The sequence below is a fragment of the Centroberyx gerrardi genome, chromosome 15 (assembly GCF_048128805.1).
Source record: "Centroberyx gerrardi isolate f3 chromosome 15, fCenGer3.hap1.cur.20231027, whole genome shotgun sequence".
Classification (NCBI taxonomy): Eukaryota; Metazoa; Chordata; class Actinopteri; order Beryciformes; family Berycidae; genus Centroberyx; species Centroberyx gerrardi.
Window position 1 is genome coordinate 23153255 of NC_136011.1, and position 22845 is coordinate 23176099.

Below are 22845 nucleotides of genomic sequence, written 5' to 3' on the forward strand. Positions count from 1 at the left end.
TACATCAGACAAACATTTATCATTTCACAGATTCCCCACTGAAAAACTTAGAAATAAATGGATATAGAATCCGGAGGGATAGGTTTGAATTGTAATATTTGTTCCATTATCGCTAGCTACCAAGCCTAGCTAGCTACTAAACTAACTAGCTACCTAGCTAACTAACTTCCTCGTTGTTGTTGTTCTGGAGACTGCTAGCTAATTTGATAACTGTTAGGTCTATGTGAAGTCCTTACTTATGTGTTTAAGTATAGAGAGCCTAAGTCCCTCCCCTTCCGGTGGACCACCATGGGACCTTATTTCGGAAAAAATATGTACAGTAGTCAATGGCGAGAGACAAATAATTGTTTAATCCCGTTTGAATTGTGCCATGAATTACACATATGATGTTTTGTCAATTTAAAAGATAATTTTGCAAGTCAAGAATGTCTCTCACCGTTGACTACCATACATATTTTTTCCGAAATAAGGTCCCACGGGGGACAGCGGAAGGGGAGGGACTTAGGCTCTCTATTGCTAGCTATATGCCAAAGTTTCCCACCCAAGTGTTCAAAATGGCCGCTGTGTGAGGTCAGTTGTTTGGACCAGTATGAACCCAGGCTGGTTCAGAGAGAGTAGAAGGTCAACAGTCTGCCAACAGTCATACAATGTCCCGTCATTTAGCTGCTACATAAGATGGCTGCCATACACGGGTTGTTCAGAGAAAATTATTGCTGTTCAGAGTGTATGGGGGAGGAAAAAATGGCCGCCTTTGTTGCAGAGTGATTTTTCTCTCCGTCAGACCATCAGACATCCTGAGGGCTGGCTTCCTCGTCTTCTTCAGGCAGAGAACATTCTGGTTGGACACACATTCAGAATTGTCAGTTAAGATGTTAATTCTGTCATACGATCACATCAGCATGTATTGAAGGATAATACCGGTGTTTCTCCAGTGGCTAACACTGACTTTCATTGTTGCCTTTGTGTTTTTGCAATGCTCCTATCTATAAACATTTGGCTTGTCAATCAGCTTTGGTTTAGCTACGCTGCATGTGTGATTTGTCTTGTACAGCAGGTCTACTGCGCTTTCTTATTCTATAAAGTATGCTACCAGTTGTCAAATATACCATTTAAAGGGACCCTACTATTGGACTTCAAATTGTCCTCTATATGCATGTATGATCAAAGATGTTTAGTGAAGACGCTGTTAATTAGATTTTGTCTGAGTGGTTAAATCTAAAGTTATTGCATTTTCAAAAATCACCTTTTTTAACAGGCAGATGAACTTCAGTCAATGCATCACTACAGGTCTTGCTCTTGATTGGCTCCCCTCACTAAAAAACAATTAATATCCTTCCAATCAAGCACGTTTGCAGCATTTTAATTGACAAACCATCTGTAAAGCCTCCACTCAGCAGGTTTACCTCATTTTTGAATTAGAAGAGCTGCTGCTGTCGGCCAATCGGAGTCCAGTATCGTAACTGTGAGGACTTTGTCTTGCAATTTATTCAATAAATACCCCTTTAACTAAACTACAAATATTTGCAGGAAGAACATTATTCTTATCCTGAGCCACAGTATATTTGAAAATCATGAAACCGAATAATATGGGACCTTTACTAAAAGAAGGAAGGAAGGAATCGTTGGCAGTAAAGTGTGAGCAGCGCACAGCGAGACTAATCCTCCTGCTCCCAGTCCCACTGCATTCGTTTTGGACGCAGCATCAACAGGAAATACCTGCTAGTCCTCAAAGACGGGCAGGAAAGAGTAAGACGGGCAGAGATGGAATAAACAGCCACAGGAGAGCCATGATGGACTTTTTCAGGTCAAGTGTGGAAGCCCAGAGATTTCATAAAATCAGATTTATGTGATTGTTTCTCAGAAATCACATTTAAATTACAAGTTGACAAGGAAAACAGGTCTGCTATACTTACAGGTTTGGAGATGATAGATAGATAGATAAATAGATAGATAGATAGATAGATAGATAGATAGATAGACAGACAGATAGATAGATAGATAGATAGATAGATAGATAGACAGATAGATAGATAGATAGATAGATAGATAGATAGATAGATAGACAGATAGATAGACTCAGTGTCTTCCTTTCTTTCTGTTTTTTCCCCCCATCCCATCTGTGAATGTTTTGCCTCTCAGGCCACAGTGGGACACATGTTGCATAAATCACACACAAACACACACACACACACACACACACACTTAAGTTGTTAGTGCAGTTACAGGGGAAGTTGAGGATGTTGATCTGCAAACAGTGAGGTCAGGCAGATGTAACACTATTTATATGGTGCATATTGCAAAAACAAAATCATGTCCTCTTTCCTCTTAAAACCTGATTTTTTAGTCTTTTAACCTTTTAATATTTTAATCTTTTAATGGTTGTTGACTTTGAAGAAGACATCCCTGCACTTTGTTCTGTCCCCTTTTGGTTTAGATGTCTCATTTTTTGAACTCTTTGATAAGAGAGGTAGAGATCATCACAGTTACATTTAAGATATGTCACCAATATTCATTAAATTCAACTTGATTTTTGATATTTGCAGGGAAATATTTGGGTGAAGACTCTCTCGACTCCTTTAAACAGACTGAAGGATACTCAGATATTCAGTACATATTTCAATATAATACAACTTTATTCACAGCCATCTCTTTCACAAGCACAACCTCATCATCATCACCTACAGTACTAACTTAAGACTGATTTAATACATTTAAATAAAACCTCTTATTGTCTGAGTGTGTATGTGTGTGAGAGAGAGATCAAATAAGTGATACAATATTTGTGTGTATGTTAACGCACGGTTAAGTGAAGCGGTGTGTTAATGGTATGAGAAGAGGAGGATGAGAAAGAGACAGAGGAGGGAGACGGTGGTTATGGAGAGACAAAGAGAGAACGACAGAGCTAGAGAGAAAGAGAGAGAGAGAGAGAGAGAAGGTGGAAAGGTGGCTATCGAGAGACGGAGCCGGGACTGGACACTTCCTCTTTTTGGTCACATGACAAGTCTGAGAAGGAGAGAGAGAGAGAGAGAGAGAGAGAGAGGTGGAAGATAATATGAAATAGAAAGACCATGCAAAACCAAGAGGAAAGAGAAAAGAGAGGGAGAGATAGAGGGGTTAGTACTATTAGTAAGTTAGACCTTTCATAAGAGAATGACAGAACAGAATGAACACAGACTGTTGTGATGGCAATGTTAACTTGGAGTGAATAATTAGTGAATAATGAATAATTGATTGGTTGATTGTGTGTGTGTCAAGTGTTAATTTTGGCAGCAATTTTAGATTTCATTGCAGTCTTATAGTCACATTTTGATTGCATGCATTTTTAGTTATTGATCTTGTTTATAGTCTTAGTGAAAACAATCGTCAATCAAAGTGAATCGGTTATTTAAATCAAATAATACATAATACACTGAGACATGGTTCACTCCGGCGCTCCATGCTAACACTTTAGCACACACTGTGTTGAGTGATAGTAGGCGACTAGCATTACCTCAAAAGTGAGAAAATGAGAACTTGTAGCAGCTCTGAACCTAAATGGCAAGTAATCTTAAATTATATGTGGCCAAGTCTGGCACTTTTGCGTAAGAGATTGGTCAAATTTTGATGAATCATGATTCAAAAGTAATGTAATGTTTTTAGCTAGCAGGCACGTCACTTCTTGTTTCCATAGGAAGTGAAGGTGGTGGGTGAAAAATGAAGTCGTGATATTTAATTTTGAAAATTTAGGAATCTACAAGCCATATGAAACACCTAACCACTAACTGTCTGTCTTTTTACTTTTTTACTGGCTAATGCTAATACAAATATTCAACATTGTGTATGCTAATTAGCATTAAGCACCGAAGCGAACAATCTACTCGGGACACGTGAATGACTTTGGTGTTTATACTTTTATCACCAGGTAAGTTGACCAAAAACTCTGTATTTCTTTAAGACAAACCATCATTAAACATAATTTAATGTTAAACATAAAAAGTGTTTTTGCCTCCTAGTAAATTTTACTTTAATTGATGAAAATGCAAAATAATTTTAGTCGAGTCATTCTTTTTTGAAATTCATAGTGTCTAGTTTTTATCCGGACTTATAGATAATTTTCGTTATAATTTTGTCAAAGTTAACACTGATGTGTGTGTATTTATATATTGTGTGTCTATGTAAGTGTGTAAACTTGTCTAAGAGGCGTTTACCCCCTGAACTGTTGCTCTCTGCCACTCCTCTCTCCTCATTGGCTAACACCAGACTCGCCTCGTTCCCATTGGCTTCCTCTGGCCCGTTGTGATTGGCCCACAGGGAAGCGTTGGCATAGAGCTGCGCTGTGATTGGGCTGAGCTGGCTGTCAGTCTCACAGAGCCCCGCCCCCAGAAGGTGTTGCTCCACCCCCAGCTGGAGCTCTGAGGAGACAAGAGCGCCTCTAGTGGAGAGAAGCTTCCACTACAACTACTGCGACAGAGCGGAGAACTGATTCATATGCCTTATCGTACTGAAACTGAACCAGAGGGAAGAAAGTCCCAACTGAAGACGAACTAAACAGGGAGAAAGAAAACTAATAAAACAAATAACTGACATAAAGATAAGCGGCAACATAAAATACATCAGAGCAGCCCTGCCTGACACCTGGCAAACCTAAATATCTCTCTTATTGGCTTGGGGTGAGGAAGAGCGATGCGATTTGTCTCACTTGTAGATAGTTAGCAGTATATTTATCCAGGAAATATGGTACAGTGGACTTTTTTTTTTTTTTTTTTTTTCAGGGTTTTTTGGTGCTTTTTTGGGGCAGTTTTATTGAACTATGAAGTAAAACATTTGCACTATATATTGGCAAATAAACACCCAATTTGTACCACTAAGATTTGTTTTATTTTAAATCATTATATATCATCTCAAAATCAGAGTAACAATCAGAGTCATTTTGTACTGCCATTTATATAAAGCTAAATGATAAACTTTTGCATGTTGTACTACCTATTTTCATATAACTGTTTTGTATTTTAAAGTCAGAATCACTATATGAGATGCCAAATGTAGGAGTATAACAGCAAGAGATTTGCACGTTGAAAATGTGTTGTGAAAATCCAAACTATTGTAAGACGACAATGAGAAAACCAGATTTGCGCCACAAAGATTAAAAAAAAAAATAAAAATACATTTTTCTGATGCTATGTAAATGCAACCATATGGTAGATCGCTCACAAGGCTATTAGCTAACTGGCACACACACGCACACACACACACACACACACACACACACACACACACACACAGCACTCAGACGGGATCAATAAGAGAAAAGCTTTTACTGCCTCCGCTTCCCGGAACCAAGTACTGCACTCATTGGTAGAGAGCCTCGCACACACACACACACACACACACACACACACACACACACACACTATCTCTCTCTTTCTCACACACACATGCATATAAATAAAAACATACAAAACATGCACACGCTCATTAACACTCCAACTTGTAACTCTCATACTTGAATTTTCTCTTTTTAACACAAAAAAAGCGTAAAGCTCTTAGTGACTCTAACTTTGCATCGTCAGTCTCTTTACTGTTGTGCTATAAACTGAAAGCCTGGCCCAGTACTGTAGCTTCTTACTGCTTCTTCTGCCCATCAGGACTTTCCAGGAGCTTCATAACACTTCTTCTATAAATTATTCACATCTGGGCAATCATAGCAAAACAGACGAGATTCCTTGACAGCAACAAAGTGTTTTTTGGGGGGCCGCCGGTCCTGCAGAACACTGTGATCCAATGAGTGGTTGTTTTCCTACAAGCTGATAATTTATAGGCTTAGTAGTTAGTTCCATAGCCAATCCAGTGATGTGAAGGAGGGATTTGAAATATACACTGAATGTAGAAAGTGTTTTCATGAAGCACACTTATGAGGTGAATCCAGATAAAAGCCATTATCCCTTATTGAGTTCCCTTATTAAATCGATACAGATCGCAAAGGAGGAGATGTAGATAAAGAGAAGCAGACGAGTTAGAAGAGGATTTTTAAGCTTTGAGACAATTGAGATGTGGATTGTGCAAAAGGGGCTGCAACTCAGGAAGACGACCCTAATATTTTGTATATTCAGCGTAGACTGAATGAATGTTAAACTTTGATGTAAAAATGACATCCTTGTTGATGTAGGTATTTATTCATTTGATTGCTTTTCTCTCTCTCTCGTTTTCATTAACCTACATGCTATTTTACAACCTGACATTAAATCTAGCAAGCGATTTGGTTCCTTCAGCAACTGTCGGCAGCGTCGATGCAGCAGCCTCTTTCACAGGGATTTACTGTTTACTGATTTACTGTCATCCATCCTGATGTGCTTCAAGGATGAAAACAAACCATCAAGAGGATTGTTCTAAGCATTTCCTTCCCGCTACCTTGCAGATGAAATTCTTCAGTGAATGATGAGGGCAGGTGGCTGTGAGAACTTGAACTACACTTGAAAGCGCTGACGTAAGGTTTGATTCAATTGTTTTTGGTATAGTAAAGTGCCGGTTGACTAAAATTGCAAGCACTCTAATGTCAAATCTTTAGAGTGCTTGCAATTTTATGAGGAAGTGTTGTTGCAGTTGGCAAATTTGAAAGCTGTTACTATATTTGCATGGATTTGTTGCACTTGTGTGAATTCTTACCATGGTGAAATCATTAAATCCTGTAGTTACTGACTGGTCCTGTTGTTATGTGGGGACGCAAACTGAGCAAATGTGGGATTAGAGTTAGACACAGGGACACAGGAACACAGGCCTGTGAACCATGTGGGGCCCCAGCCCATAGTTTAAGCAACCTGTCTATCAGAAACAAGCTCCCCAGGGTGCCGTGACTCCAACATCCCCCTCCACTTCCCCTGCCTGCACCCCCCCGGCCATGCCAGGGCCTCTCTCAAAGGGAGACTGAGAAACAAAATTTAAAAAAACACAAAAGAGGAAGGGAAAACCAAGAATAGCAACAGATAAGGCCAACAACATATACTGAAAACAAAATAAAGATAAATGACATCCGAAAAACACACACAGATACTCGGAGACTGGTGTGTACACAGCTGCAGCCAAACACACCGGCAACCAGAGCCAGACATTACATTTCAGCATGTGGTCCTGCAGTCTTGGGGTTGCCTAACTTTATGTAACGTATGGCTCTGGACAAAGAGCTGAAATAGACCGAACACTTCCTGATGAATTACAAGAGAGGTTGGTAATTTGCTAAGTGGCTCATTAACTATCATTTTGACTGTTTCCTAACCACATGCTGATTGCTGGCCTTGTCACTTCTTGAATCTAATTCGGTGTAACCTCATTGCTAACAGATAAAATATGGGTCTGTTGCCTCTGAAATAAATGAAGAAATAAATGCATCAAGACAGATGCTATAAGCCTAAAAGAGTTTACCTTTAGCTTATTCCGGTTTGCTGTTCTCGCTAACTCTCGCTAAAAAAAAGACTGACATTGCACAATTTCATTTCTATCTCTGTCTTCATGGACTCCATCACAGACATTTACAGTTACACACATGCAACTGTTTTCTCAGCAAAATGACCAGACTACCTTCTCTACTTCTACTTCTCTTTTACACCTAATTTGTTAAACATCTATACGGCATCGAACTATTTCAATGTCAACATGCTGTCTGTCTGTTTCTAGTCCTGTCTCCTATCTCACTTTTTCGTGCACGATGCATGTCATTTTTGCATTTTTAGGACGTTGCTCTCATTTCACAACATTTTTTGGGAGACCAGGCCGGAAAATTACGCATCCTTTGTTTACCTTTCATGGTGGGCGGAGCATAGGTCCCCTGCTTCCTCTGACTGGTGTCTGGACCCTGCAGACCAGAAGAACGCGTTACAGCCCGGACTCACACCGCCACCAAGTTAAACAGTAAGACACCATTGTAATAAAAAGACAATCATTCATGTTCAATAAATCCTTCATTTATAATGAATGGTAATTGAATAATAATAAACAATATTCTTCAGCCAAGCCATGTCTAAGCAACACATAAGTACCAGTGTGAGTGGTGATTTTTGGTTTGCGCGTTAAATTTTAAAGTTAGACGGTTAATGTTAAATAATATTCTTTAATATTCTGTTCATTTTCCATTATTCAGTTAAAAATCTGCATGACAGTTCATATTAAATTAACTTTCATGCAGTCACAGGTTTATGTTTATTGGGTATTTTACAACTCAAGCGACTCGGCCAATCATGTTCTTGTGGTAGAAATGACTGAATGAAAGAAATCTGATCTCTGCATCTCTGAGTGAAGATGCCATACAGCTAGAATGGACATTCCCATTCAAATCATTCATTTTAAAAGAATTATTAGGGTTATTATTAGTAGTATTACAGTTATAGTTTGATACTGCTGTCATAGAGATTAACATGTGAAGAGTATATAGCTCTCTTCATAGTGCAGCCTTCTTTTCTCATTATTTTGAATTCCCTGGAATTGGCTGTCACATTTGGTTCACCAACATCATAGAAATATATGGTTTGGAAATTAATTTAGCAGGAGAAGAATGTTTTCCTGCATCTCTCTATATAGAAGAAATATTTCTACAAACCTGCGTCTCTCCACTGGCAGTGTGCTGCTCCCCAACATCTGCAGGAGAGAGCAGATAGCAGCAGTTAGCTCTTTAATCCTCTTTTAGTTTGTCACTTTTTTTAAGATGACCCATTACTGTGTCACCATCTGCAGGACAGATGTTTTTTTGTGAAGCCTTGCTGTGATCGTGTTGGAATCAGGCCCCCACAGGTTTGTGTCAGCTCAACTGGAGCCAGCGCTGTTCAGATAAACTGTTTGTTTGGATCAGTACAGCCACAGCTGAACAATTGTGAATGAAGATTACATGCCGCTATCCACTGAGAACATGGGCCACAAAGTGAGTTTTTATGATTGGGGTTGATAGTGTTGTTGATCAACACCAAAGACTTGAGGATTACGTTGCCTGGTACTGAGATTTCTGGCTTTCAGAACTCACTTTCTGGCCTAAACTCAGCCTATTAAACTCACTGTCCCGTTACTTTGGCTTTAAAGTGACAAACTAAGTGCTTAGGCTGCAAGACCAACTACAGAATAGTTTACTGTTCTTATAATCAGGTCCGATCAACTTACAGTGCCAATATTTAGGATTTAAAAGTCCAGCTCAGCTTCAGCTCACTGTCCCAATGAACCAGAGACTTGTGTAGGAGGAGACAAGTTCTACTGATGTTGTTGTAATTCCTGCTGGTCGCCAACAATTATTTATCGGCATAATCTGACACTTTTTGTCAAAACATAGGTCTTCTAATACAGTGAGAAAAAATATTGTTTGGATCAAGGCTCAGTGTGCGGTGACTTCTTGTTTTCACTCATTAGTTTGTCTGTCAGCAGAATACCTAAAAAAAAGTTATGAATGGATTTCCATGAAATTTGGTGGACAGATCGGCCTTGGGCCAAGGAACAGTTGATTATATTTTGGTGGTCATCCAGATTTCCACCATTAGACAATTATGTTTTTTTTTGTCGTAACTGTGAAACTAACAGAGATAGAGACTTGATTGGGTTTGTTTGCAGGGTGAAGAAATCAATTTAAACGTAAAATTGCAATGATAGGAATGATGCCTTTGGGTGTAACAGCGAGTTGGATGAATTGTTCACAGTGGTGGAGGTTTCCGCTCTCCGACTGCCTTCTAGTTTTATTTTATTTATGTTATGGCATGACCAGCAGTTAAATATTCCAGGAGTCCAATCCCTTTCTCAGCCTTAACATCTTTATGTTCCCTGTAAACATTCCCCCTACTCTCCCCAGTATGTTTGATACTGCATGCCAACGTTTCCGTTCTCTTGTTTCTGTGCAAAACAGACAAAATGGCCGGTTGAACGCACCTCAGGCCCCTGCAGGGCTCTATACAACTGTATTGGAACCAGGCCCGCAGAGCTGAGCTCACTAAATGGAATCAGGCCGATTATTCAATCATCCAGTTCCTGTAGAAGGATTTATAAGGTCTGAGAGTTGGCTCAGCACACACACACACACACACACACTTTCTCTCTCACTCTCTCTTTTTCCTCTTTCTGTCTCTCTATTTCTCTCACAAACACTCTCTCTCTCTCTCTCTCTCTCTCTCTCTCCCTCTCTCTCTCACTTTCTTTTTCCTCTTTCTGTCTCTCTCTATTTCTCTCACAAACACACACACTCACACTCACACACACACACACACACACACACACACACATCGTTAGGCATCCATCAGTGCAGTCTGAACACTGCAGATCACTTACCAAAAGCTCCAGTAGAAATCTAATAAAGATTCCATTATAGCTACCTCTATTTCTCTCTGTCTCCCTCTCTACCGCTCAGTGTGTCTGTCTGTCTGTCTGTCTCTCTCTCTCTCCCTCTCTCTCTCTCTCCCTCTCTCTCTCTCTCTCTCTCTCTCTCTACCTGTGCCAGTTGGTTGTCTGTAGATCTGCAGAGTGGCAGGAGTTGGTCTTCTGCGTCGGATCTGAGGGAGACACACACACACACACACATTTTAATTTTGACTTAAAAATAGACTTCATTGCAATGTCTTTAAAAATCTGTAGTACTTGGTAAGACCTTCTCTAGCTCAGTGTTTCAGTAGTGAAAATTACAAACATTTGTCCCAGCACTTAGCTTATTGTCCTTATACTCATATACAATACGACGACAATATTTGGTCTTTAATTTTTTATTAATTTAATAAAATAATACTTTAATACTTCTGCTTAAAAATACAAATTTTAATTTACTGTCCCTGGCTTTAAAAACAACAACTTATATACTCCAATATTTAGGCTTTGGTGAAATGGAAAACTTTAATTAATTGTCCAAATACCAAACTTGGCTTATTATTAGTTATTACATAGCTAGTCCTAATACAACTTGAGCTCACCGTCCCAGTACTTCCATTTTAAAATGTCAAACTAAGTATTGTCCCAGTACTAAGGCATAAGATCAAGTACAGAATAGTGTTCTTATAATCAGGTTTTAAAATTTACTCCATTATCTTACAGCCCCAATACTTTACTCTTCCACCTCACTCTTTCAATAGTTAGGCTTTAAAATGACACATTTTCATTAATTGTTCCAATAATAGGTTTTGCAATAACAAACTTAAACTATTGTCCCACTACTTAGGCTTTAAAAAGAAGGATTTTGCCAATATTAAAATTGTTCAAATCACTTTTAGCTTGCAGTCCCAATATTTACCAATCCAACCTACCTGACACATAGCCTACTTTGAAAAGATTAACTTTAGCTCACTGTTCCAACACTTAACTAAGTAAAGCTCACTGTCCCAATATGTAACTTTTAAAAAGACCAATTAAAGCTTGTTTCACTTTTTAAAAAAGACCAATTAAAGCTTGTTTCACTTTTTAAAAAGACCAATTTAAGCTCACTGTCCCAATACTATCTGCTTTGTTCACAACTTTGTTTCTCCGTCCCCAGACTAAAGGAACGATCCTGTCACTCTGCTGGAATGTAAATGTTCAGCGTCAGCCTGCTCGCCCCCCAGGAGAGGCTTTGTTTACAAGTTGGTATCTCATAAAACCATTGCTAAAATTTATCTTTCACTGCTGGCGATGCTGACAGTTTCCAGCTCAGCCCAGTGGAGCCGGCAGCCGCAGCGGGGCAGTAATCTGTCACCGTCCGTTAATCAATTTCCTCGGTAATGAACGACTTCCGGTTTCAATCAACCAACCGGTGTGTAAAGATGTGAAGAAGATGTTAGGCTTCAGAAAGACTGATATCTTCTCTTTAGCTTTAAAAAGAGCAGTTTGAGCTCTCTGATCCAACTTCAGCTCACTGTATTACTTTGTAGACTCTTGACTGTACAGGAATAAAATAGAAACAGTTAAAGGAAAAATCAGATTCTCTAACACTGTTATATATCATCAATCTATGATGTTCAATGCATTTCAGAAGTTATTTTGTGATGAATAGCGTTGTAGTTTACCTTTTTGTTGCACCCGCATTCCCTCTACCTGCCTCGTGCACTTCTACTTAAGTTAGTGATTTCCTACATTTCCCAGAATGCCTTTGGACAACCCCCAGAGAATGGGCGTGAACATGTTGCATTTCAGCTGTGGGACGCATGTGATCGGAGCAAAGTTAGCTTGATATTATTGAGCAAATACTGGAAGAAGGAGGAGGAACAATCTTTTCAAACAGCTTTTTTCAATATTTGAGAAAATATTTTTCGAACGCGACATGGTTCATATGGGAGACGAGCTATGGAAATTTGAAGGTGTGTTTATATATACGAAAAAATATTAAAAATTAATTAAAACGGCGTTGTAGCTCAACCTGACGTCACGCTATCTATGTTTAGCCAAAAAAAAATACAGCAGCAAAACACGATATGGAGCCAAGAATAAAAAGTACATTGCCAATAGCTGTGTTTTGTTAACAATATTGAAGTTTAGTGTGGATTTTTCCTTTAAATGTCCATACCATCCCAACATTGGGATGGTATGGACACGACTGCTGGCCTATAAAGGCATGAAAACACACAGCAGCTTGCTAAGTAGAAAAAAACAAATAAACACTCAGATACAAACACTGTCACATGCACTGCTGCTCAAACATGACAGACCCATTAAACACACACACACTCACCCAGATACACAAACACCACTTTTCACATGGCAGACCTACCCAGCACACACACACACACACACACACACACACACACACACACATACATGCTGACATGCACCCACACATGCAAGATTCCAGATGCAAGACGGCAGATAGAAGCCCTATTCAACTCACATACGCATGCACCCACACTCTCTCTCTCTATCTCTCTCTATCTCTCTATCTTTCTATCTTTCTGACACACACACACACACACACACACACACACACACACACACACAGATGCACTCACATGTTCGGCGGCCTGTGGGTCCAGCTGTCCCTGTAGCGGAGGAACAGCAAACTGGATCTTCTTTGGACTGCTGGGCTCCATTATTACTGACTGAGAGATAGAAAGAAAGACAGACAGAGGGAGAGAGAGAGAGAGAGAGAGAGAGAGAGAGGGAGGGAGAGAGAGGGAGGAGACAAGAGAGAGAGAGAGACAAGAGAGAGAGAGGGAGTGGTCTTCTTTGGCCTGTTGGGCTCCATTATCACTAATTGACAGACAGAGAGACAGAGAGAGAGAGAGCGAGAGAGAGAGAGAGAGAGCAAAGGGGCGGGGGGAGGGGGAGAAAGAGGAGAGGGAAGCATAACCTCTATTGAATGGTTGGATTGAGGTGAGAGAGGAAGAGGATGGAGAGAAAGATGATGATGTAACTCTCCCTCTATAGCAGATTAAATTATTACGTCACACAGCTGTTTTCTATTTTATAATCTAAATAAGTTGTTGTTATGATGCCATTTTTCATGTATGCAACTTTTCCATCATTCTCTTTTAAATTGTGCTCAAGTTTATTCTCTATGTAATGTTATGTTTGGTTGCTGAATGGCATGTGATCAGCTAATGGGGAAGTCTTTAAATCAATGGTTCTCAATCAATGGACCCCGATCACAGGTTGAACAGTTCAACCAGAGAATGATTTTCCCTTTTCAGGTCATTTCATGTGATTGATAATCAGTGGAGGCCTAGAAGCTGAAAACTATTCAGTATTTCACAAGAAAAAAGCAAAAATTAGAGAAAAAAACACAAAAAATACACATGATAATGAATTTCTATAGTAGAAATATGATTTTTTTCCCTTTCTTATAAAGCATCTCGCGACCCCTCAAAATTATCTTGTGACCCCTTGGGGGTTCCCGACCCCCAGGTTGAGATACCGTTGAATTAAATGACCAATTAACACAGAAGGAGAAAGCTGGCAGTAAAAAGCGACATTTTCTCTCCTTCTTTCAATTCAATTCAATGTGCATCAAGATAAATATATAATATAAATATATAAATAATAAATCAGCTTTATGTTATATTCCCTCTTTCTTTCTCCACCTCTTTCTGTGTCGCTTTTGTCGTCCTCTATGTCTCTTTGTCTCTTTCTTTCCCCCTCTCCCCCTCCACTCTGCATTTTCTTTCCCCCCACTCAGAAACCTACATCTTTTGCGACCAATGATGTCAGCGTGTGTGTGTGTGTGTGTGTGTGTGTGTGTGTGTGTGTGTGTGTGTGTGTGTGTGTGTGTGTGTGTGTGTGCGCGTGTTGGCAGTAGAAGTGGAAACACTTTGCTCGTTGTAGACATCTGGACAGACTTAGTGGCTACTGTAGGTGGAAGGAACCACACACACACACACACACAGAAATACGCACAAATCCACACACAAACAAACACACACACACTCACACACACGCTTGATACAAAGAGCCTCTTGTTGTTAGACTGTAATTGGAAACTATCCATCTCTGCTCTGTGAAGGTGAGACCGGAGCAGAGAAACGACTCGATGGTAAACAAGCACCTGCAGCGTTTCCTCCCAACACTAGCAGAAAAAAAAAAACAACTATTTCCATTAACATTCGTAGCTGCAACAGTCTGCTTCCTTCATTTGTGACATTACGGGAAATTTTGGGCACAGTTTTAAAAGTGAAATCTCAAGGGTGCCTTTGCAGTGGGCTGTTAAGTGACACTTGAAAAGCAATAAAGGAAAGAAAATGAAATACTCTGAAATACGCTGTAAAGCAGCTCACAGGGACCAGAGAATCTGGTGCTGATGGTTCTTACTTCTCATTTTTATTTGATTCATTTAGTGAAATCCAATCATGCATTGATTTTTCGTTAGCTGAATAGATTTTTTAACATTGAAAAGGCAACATTCAATAAACATCGATCTATAGTGGGCCTATCTTGAGCAGCCTACTTCGCCTTTTACATTGTTTTTTTTTTTTGTGTATTGAAATTTGAAGATTCCCTCTATTGGTGTTCAGAGTGTGCACACACAAAAATAAATAAATGAATTTCTGCGTCCATCACTTGTAATATTTTCAGTTCACAGACACGAACACAAGGATGTCAAAAGGAATATTGACAGCTATATCAGACTTAAAAGATTAATAATCTTTTATTTCACAGCATTATTCATTTTGGGTTGATAGCAAACATCTATCAACACAGTTACAGTTAATTATAGGCTACATACTATACAATTTTATGTAAGAATTCAGTAAAAGTGGTTGTCACATTTGCACAGTGTGTTGAACATAATCAGTCACCTGCTCCTAAATAACAAAGTGGAATATTTGTACAGAGGATGACATGAGAACTTGAGACCTCATTGCTGTCTCATTAACTGGATTGAATGTATTTATTTAGGTGTAGTCTATCACAGCATGTCTTAACCACAGACTGTTATCTGAACCTTTGGCCGCCTGACTCAACAGGATCAGCAGCTCGTCAGAAGTCAGCAGATTGTATGCTTGAGTGCTTTGGAGTAAATGTTTGGTTTGACATCCAAGACTAAGAGGAAACTGAAATGATCTCTGACAAGCTGAGCTGGAGTTTCAATCAGCAGCTCAGAGGAATAAACTGTTTCAAGAGTCCGGTGAGATTGCAGTTTACAACCCAAGTCATTTTTCTTTTTTTGAGAGCCACTATCCAGAGACTTCCAGAGAACAAATTCAGAAGCTAAGCCTACTGAGATGCTGTGAGTTGCTGAGTTTCTGCCTTTGACACCAGTGAGTGTCAAGAGGAAACACTGAAAAGCTCTCAGGAAAGAAGCGTCTGAGGCAATGTGACCCAGTGGCTCAAAGTGCTGGACAGCTGTGAGCATCTTTTGACGTCCTGTGTTTCAAGGTTTAGGGCCAGTTTCCACTCACGGGTTGCCAGGAACGTCTGAAAGCCAAACAACCCAAGCAAAGATTGAAAAGCTCTGAGAAAGAAAACCTCCAAAGTGGTGAGACCCAGTGGCTCAAAGCGCTGACTTTGAGTTAAGACAGTGAATTTTGAAAGCGTACATCCTGAGTAAAAACTGAAAAGCTCTGAGAAAAGCACTCTGCAGCGGTGTGACCCAGTGGATTATAGAGTTAGATGTCTAAATTAAGGTTTCGAGGTTGTTGGTTGAAGCCTGAGTTTTGATAGCCAGCATCCAAAGTAAAGATTGAAAAGCTCTGACAAAAAAAAAAAAACACTGTGAAGCTGTATGATCCAGTGGCTCAAAGTGCTGGACAGCTGCACTAAAGAGGTTGTGGGTTCAAACCTGAGTAAGTCAGTGAAATTTAAACGCCGACACCCAGAGGGAAGACGAATGAAAAGCTCTCTGGTTGATGAGGTCGCCGGTTCGATTCCCTCTCCATCACCAGTGGCTGGAGCTCTAAAATACCATTCCCAACCTACCAGAGAGCTGAAAGGTGCGGCCTATGAAAGAGGAAGCCACGTCCAGCTGAGGTTTTCCCAATATGTCAAGGTTGTTAGAAATGTTTTAGCATTTCATTATGTGTGTATTACAAAAGCAAGTAGGCACCGCCTGCCTATATGCGTACTCTTGTTTGGAGTTTCTCTACAAGTATTTTATATGCTACATATTGTTGATTGATTATTGTCATATATTTGGGATTTGTCTCTCCACATACTGTGTCAACTACACATTGTATCTGTGTCTACATGTTGTACAAGTCTATGTGACTGCTTGCAGGAGCCAGTGTGTAATACATTCCTGACAGTGTATTTCTTTGCAGCGGCCTATAGGAGGCAGTATATTGCTCTGTAAGCCAGTGTCTTTACCAGTCATCTTAAAGATATTACATTGATAACATTTCCCCTCCATCAGGGATCAAATCAACACTAGGGCCGTCAGGTAGTGACAGTCTGACAGAAAGACCAGCTGCTGCTTTGGATGTCCTACTGTTTATCATCTTCTTTCTACCTGTGTTCACACTACTGACAACAACAGCATGGAAAACCTTAAGAGTGAGAGAGCTGGGATTCAAACCAGCAACCTTACACATGACAAGCATCAGTTGATCTCACAGAGCTATAGCCAAGGACTGCTTACATTTCATTCATCACCTTATTTATATTCAAACTACTGATGACAGGCTGCATCATTGTAGCTGTGAGCAATAACCGCACCGCTTGTGTCTAACATTTTTCAGCTTACAATTGTTGACATTTTTGAGCGTGAGAACACTTGAAGCAGCACCCTGCTGCATCGATCCACCTGTTTATAAGATTTCAGTTTCCTCAAACCAAACATTTACTCCAGGAGGCTTAAACATACATTCTGCTGACTTCTGACTTGCTGCTGATCCTGTGAGAAGTTCATCTCATCTCATCAGTCTTGTCCGTCTTCCTCCCCCTGCCAACTTTACTTTGGTACATTTTTATTTCACTTTTCATTTTAAGGGAGGTACAATAAAATAAGTACTAATCTATATTCAGTATATGGGCAACTGTACTTTTTTTTGTTGGTTTTTTTTTGTCACTGAAATGTGAATATAGATTTGTACAAATGTGACGTGACAAATGTTTGATGCAGAAAGGAAATAAACTAAACTTCAAAATGCCAAAATTGTGTGTAAGTTTAAGGCTCATGTTCGATAACAAACATTTCACTGAACTCATTACCCTCACATGCAAATCTCTTTATTTGTTTCACATATTCCATTGACTGAATACTGATAAATATCAGGGCTGTATGGGTTGATAACTCTGCTGTACTCTAATATCTGGGTATGTGTCCATTGTGTGTGTATGGTATGGGAATGTGTGTATTGTAACAATGCCAGCATGTTTGTGGTGTGTGTGTATGTAGTGTCTGGGGTGTGTTTGACATGTGTGTGTGTGGTGTTGGAGTGTGTAACACAGGAAATGTGTGCGGAGGCGGTGGCAGTGGCGGCGGCAATCCCTGCCCCCAAACTGGAAAAAAGGGTTGTTGATGTTGTTGTTGTTGTTGTTGTTGTTGTTGTTGTTGATGATGTTGTTGTTGTTGTTGATGTTGCTGATAATGATGTGACAGCTGATGATGTTGCTGTTGCTGATACTGATGTTGCTGATTTGTCGGTTGTTGCAGTGATTTCTGTTGCCACGGTAACCCCGCCTGTTGCCGCTGAGATGCTTGCGGTGGCGGCAGGCTGTTGCTCCCCCTTTTCCTCTTCTCCTTCTCGTCCTCCTCTCCCTCCGCATGGCGTCGGGAGGTGAAAATGGGCGCGGTGTAGAAAATGGCGTCACTGTGTTCGCTGGGCTGCACCTGTAGGTGCAGGGTGGAGACCACTCTGGGCGGGCGAGGCAGGAGAGAGAGAGAGAGGACGGAGGGAGGGAGGGAGGAGGGCAGGGAGAAAGATTTGACAAGTGGGGCTCGTCTAGCCATTCCCTCCCTCCTCTTCCTCTCCTGACCCTCCATCACTTCTCCCCTCTCCTCTCGGCTTCCCTCCATCCCTCTCTGTGTGGCACTCTGCACCTCCGCTCGCTCAGCCAATCCGGCCCCGTCTTTCACGTCACACCCGGGCTCAGAAACACCTCCAGGTCCAGATCCAGGTGAGTCCTGCTCCGCTGCGGGTTTCTGAGGCGTCCCGGCTGAAGCCGGCCCAGAGCTGCAGCTGGAGTCGGAGCTGGACTCCGGATCGTCTGAGTCCCAGTCGCAGTCCGGCCCTGAGCCGTCGGTGGCAGAGCTGGACTCGCTGTCGTCCCCCCCCCACCGAGGCATACAGCGCCCCTGTGGGTTGTAGCAGGCCGCACAGCGAGACAGACCCAGGAACTCAGGGCCTGATCCTGACTGGACAGACAGGGAGGAACTGTTTAGTTCAGGGACGGGCAAGAGTCTGCAGGATTTCATTCCAACTAAACACTACACCAACTGACTTCACCGACTAGTTCCTCCTGTCTGGTTGAAGGTTGTTAATCGGTGAAATTAGCTTCCTATCCCCAGTTTAGTTAACTGTCAGTCAGCCAGTCACTTGGGTAGAAAGTTAGTATGAGTCAGTTAGTTGGTTGGTTAGTCTGGTAAACAGCAGAGTAAGTTAGGTCATAGGGATGTAAACAATAATCCAGGTACTCGGTTACCCGTTTTAATTTAAAACAAATAGTGAATAGTTAATTTCTATAAAAGTACTATTCCCATTTGTTAAAACTGTACAAAAAAGTGACGTTACACCTCCTGAACGCACAAGAAAAACAGGTCAATTCGCTCAGCAACGCTTGGCTACTGTCATGTCTACCATTGGTTTCTACATTAGCAAGTCTAACATTAGTTATGTCACACAGTCCTAATAATGCAAATGATGCCGTATATACGGGTGGAAAAAGTAATATGTGTAACCACCTACAAGCAAAGCATCCTACAGTTGCCGTAATCATTTACTCAGACTAAACTATTGGGTTAGAGAAAACGAGTACTCAGTTACTAAATTATTAGTTATTTATATCCCTAGTAAACAATCAGTCAGCAAGTAAGGTAGGTCAGGCAGTAAGTAAGTAGGCTGTAAGAAGTTTTTTCTTATCTAGTTTGAAAGTCACTTTAGTTAGTTAGTCAATCAGTCAGTCATTGAGTTAGTTATGTAGTTAGTCTTTTAGTCAGTAAGTCATCACTTTGTTGGTTAGTCAGTCAGTCAGTTAAAGTTATATCTGTTTATAGTGTGTCACATATAAAGTGTGGTCAGTTACCTTGTGAAGTTTCAGACTGTCTGCAGACTGGTTCTCTACGGAACCACCAGAGTCCACTGACTGCTGGCTGGCTCCTCTAGACAGGACTGGACAGAGAGAGAGAGAGAGAGAGAGAGAGAGAGACAGACAGAGACAGACAGACAGACAGACAGTCAGACAGACAGACAGACAGACAGACAGACAGACAGACAGAGACAGAAAGAGAGAGACAGCAGTTGATTATTTTCTCCACTAGGCTGCAGTGTTTCCCAGTCAGTGTCGTTGTGGATTCCTGTGTTTTAAGGTTTAGTCACATCTGACACAAACTCACCACCTTTTCTCCTCGCTCCTCCACTCATCCCTCCCCCTCTTTCGCTCCTTCCATCGCTCCTCTCCTCAACACCCTATTGGCGAGAGAGACGGAGAAAAACAGCGAGTCAGAGTTTAGTTTAAACGTGTACAAAATGCATTTTTTAAAAGATAAACAGATTGGTAGGAAATTTGGGAAGGGAGACAGACAGATAGATAGACAGACAGATAGATAGATAGATAGACAGATAGATAGATAGATAGATAGATAGATAGATAGATAGATAGATAGATACCTCTTTCATTAGTAGCTCCCAGTTCAATCGTCCAGCAGCAAACTGGTCTTCCCAACCAGGCCGTCAGTTCACTGCAGGTTTAAAAAACACATTTCCTTAGACCTTACAGTAAGTTGTCCAACACACGCAGTGCAGTTTTGTTTCTTCACACACACCTCTGATACACAAATACACACCTACACGTCTCACCACAGGAGTCAAAGTACAGTCTAGGCGCTCCTATCGCAGGTAGGGTTTCATTGTTTTGCTCGAGGGGAAATGTTAAAGGTGAAACAGCTGCCATTGTCGCACAGCCTTAAGTAATTCAAATAAAATAAATTCTGATAACTTTATTTTAGGCACAACATGGTGCATGGTCACATAAAATCATTGCCTTGATCGATGACATATAAAGTGATAGTCCACTAAATCCTGTGTTTTTTACTTTAGCGACATCTTTGTCACTAAGCGCTCATCGCTGTGGTGTTTCTGCACTGCTCTTCCCACAGATCACCTGTCAATCAAACAGTGTGGGCGGGACTGTGACGTCTCTTTCCTTGGATTTTGTCTGTTTATTTAGTTTGAGTTTCTGTAGGTGGCGCCGCTCTTTTCTCTGTCTGTTCAGCCACGGTGGCTATTGCTGCTCATGCTAACTACCCAGTTCTTCTTCTATTCATTTCCAAACAAAGCGCTGTCGCTGCTGCCGGAAAGGTGAAACGCATCACTTCCTGTGCGGCAGTGGAAAGACCTACCAGACACCAAGAACAGCAATTGTAAAAGCTTTCATGAAGTAGATACAGGCTGAATCACTATTTGTGTTATTTTAATCGGTGATGGAGAGGAAAATGTCACATATTATTACTTTAAGCTCACTTTAAGATTGCTATTGGGGAGACCGGAGATGATTGTAACACATTTTGACACAAAGTACCCACATTTATCTACTACAAAAAGCAATCACTTCAACCACTATTACAATATCACAGACTTCATGAATTGATGTCAAATACAAGGAGTTCCATTGTTATAACCTACCCCAATACCAGGGTACGTTGTAACACAAACTGGGGTAAATTGTAACAAGAGGAAAGTGGCAAACATTAAGCCCACACTATACAATTTGCATTAGAACAGCTCTAATGAAAAATGTGTGACATTAAAGAACATGATTGTCAGTCACTGTGTGTGTGTGTGTGTGTGTGTGTGTGTGTGTGTGTGTGTGTGTGTCTTTGACTTTTTGAACTGAACCATTTTAACATCTCTTAACTGGACATGCATGTATGTTGTCTTTCGAACAAAATTAACTTAAATGTCAGTTCAGTTCAATCTCAGTCAATTCAAACTTAATTGCCGTGAAATGAGCTGTTCCATCACATAACTGTTTAATAAATGAGTCACAGTAACACTTTTTTCAAACGTGTTACAACTAGCCCCACCCCTGTCAGACATTATATTTCTAGCTGTTGTAGAACAGTGGTTTGAGATTTGCATGGATGGACTGCATGAGATTTTACTTGAAAGACTGTTTAATCTAATACAAGTTCTATCATTTTAACTTAAACAGTATCAGTGCTAATCAAAATATAAACTTGGTTCAAACAATTACTTTCCGTAGTAGTGATCATGTGACTCTAGCTTATTCCTGATTGGTGGAACTGGCGCCGTTACAACTAACCCCATGTTACAACAATCCCCGGTCTCCCCTACCACAGGAAACTGGTTTCTATCTAGGTTCAACAATGTCGAATTACCATAATAAGCATAAACATACATACATTACATACAAAGCAAACTGGTCTCCTATCAGCGCTACTTTTCTACATACTTTGTACGCTCAGCCTCGGAGGTGAATGAAGGTTCATGTGCTCAAAAGCTTGTGGGAAGTCCAAAAGAAACAATAGAAATGAAATCCACTGGACTTAAAAAGAAGAGTTGAAGACTTTTCACCTTTCATCCGAGAGACTTCATCAGTTCTACTGAGTGGTGAGGAATTTCCCGGCAGCTGATGATTCATATTGAGTCACATGAGAGAGCGGTGAAACGCCTTCAACTCAACATTTTAAGTCCAGTAGAATGTGTTTTTACATGTTTTTTTGTTTTTTTTTACATCTTCCACCTGGATGACTGAAATGAATCTACACAGACAAATAACTGTCACATCACATCATCCCCTCTCTCTTTCCAATCTCACCTCACTCTCAACTCTATAATGTCTCATAATATCTAATAAAGCATAAATAGTCATTTTAAAGCAAATTACTTCTCACTCTCCACTTAAAAATAATGAAACAGCACATACCCAGATCGGCAGCTTCCCCTCTCCAGTGGAGATGCAGGATGCGGTCTGACCATCAGGTTCTGCAGTAATGTGTGTTTATGTGTGTGAATTTATTTATGTAGATTCATGTAAATGTGTTCACACCCAGGGGAGTGTGTATGTCTCTTTGTGCGTGTGTAGAACGGGTCACATCAAAATCAACACAGTCAAAGATAGACACAAAGGCACAGATAACACACACACACACACACACACCCTCTGTGTAAACACACGCACACACACCAGGATAGTCCACCTGGCCCCTTTACTCCCCCCTATCAGTAAAAAATGTCTGACCCTCTGTGTTTCTAATTCTTAGCTTTGAATTGTCTCTAGATTTCACGGCTACTTGCAAAGACGTTGCTGTATGAATTCTGATTTATTCTGCTGTTCCGCTCT

At 40.6% G+C, this 22845-nt stretch overlaps 1 protein-coding gene across 1 annotated transcript; it reads right to left on the bottom strand.

Moving 5' to 3' along the window:
* Positions 1 to 785: 785 nt before the first annotated feature.
* On the bottom strand, positions 786 to 22622 carry ppp1r1c (protein phosphatase 1, regulatory (inhibitor) subunit 1C). Its single transcript, XM_071909209.2, has 11 exons — positions 22429 to 22622; positions 20151 to 20221; positions 19877 to 19949; positions 19567 to 19652; positions 18365 to 18679; positions 12900 to 12989; positions 10427 to 10487; positions 8567 to 8604; positions 7771 to 7825; positions 4188 to 4391; positions 786 to 835 (listed from the first exon to the last, which is right to left on the bottom strand). The coding sequence occupies exons 2-11, from the start codon at positions 20157 to 20159 to the stop codon at positions 786 to 788; spliced, it is 981 nt and encodes a 326-aa protein (XP_071765310.2). The 5' UTR covers positions 20160 to 20221; positions 22429 to 22622.
* Positions 22623 to 22845: the final 223 nt, after the last annotated feature.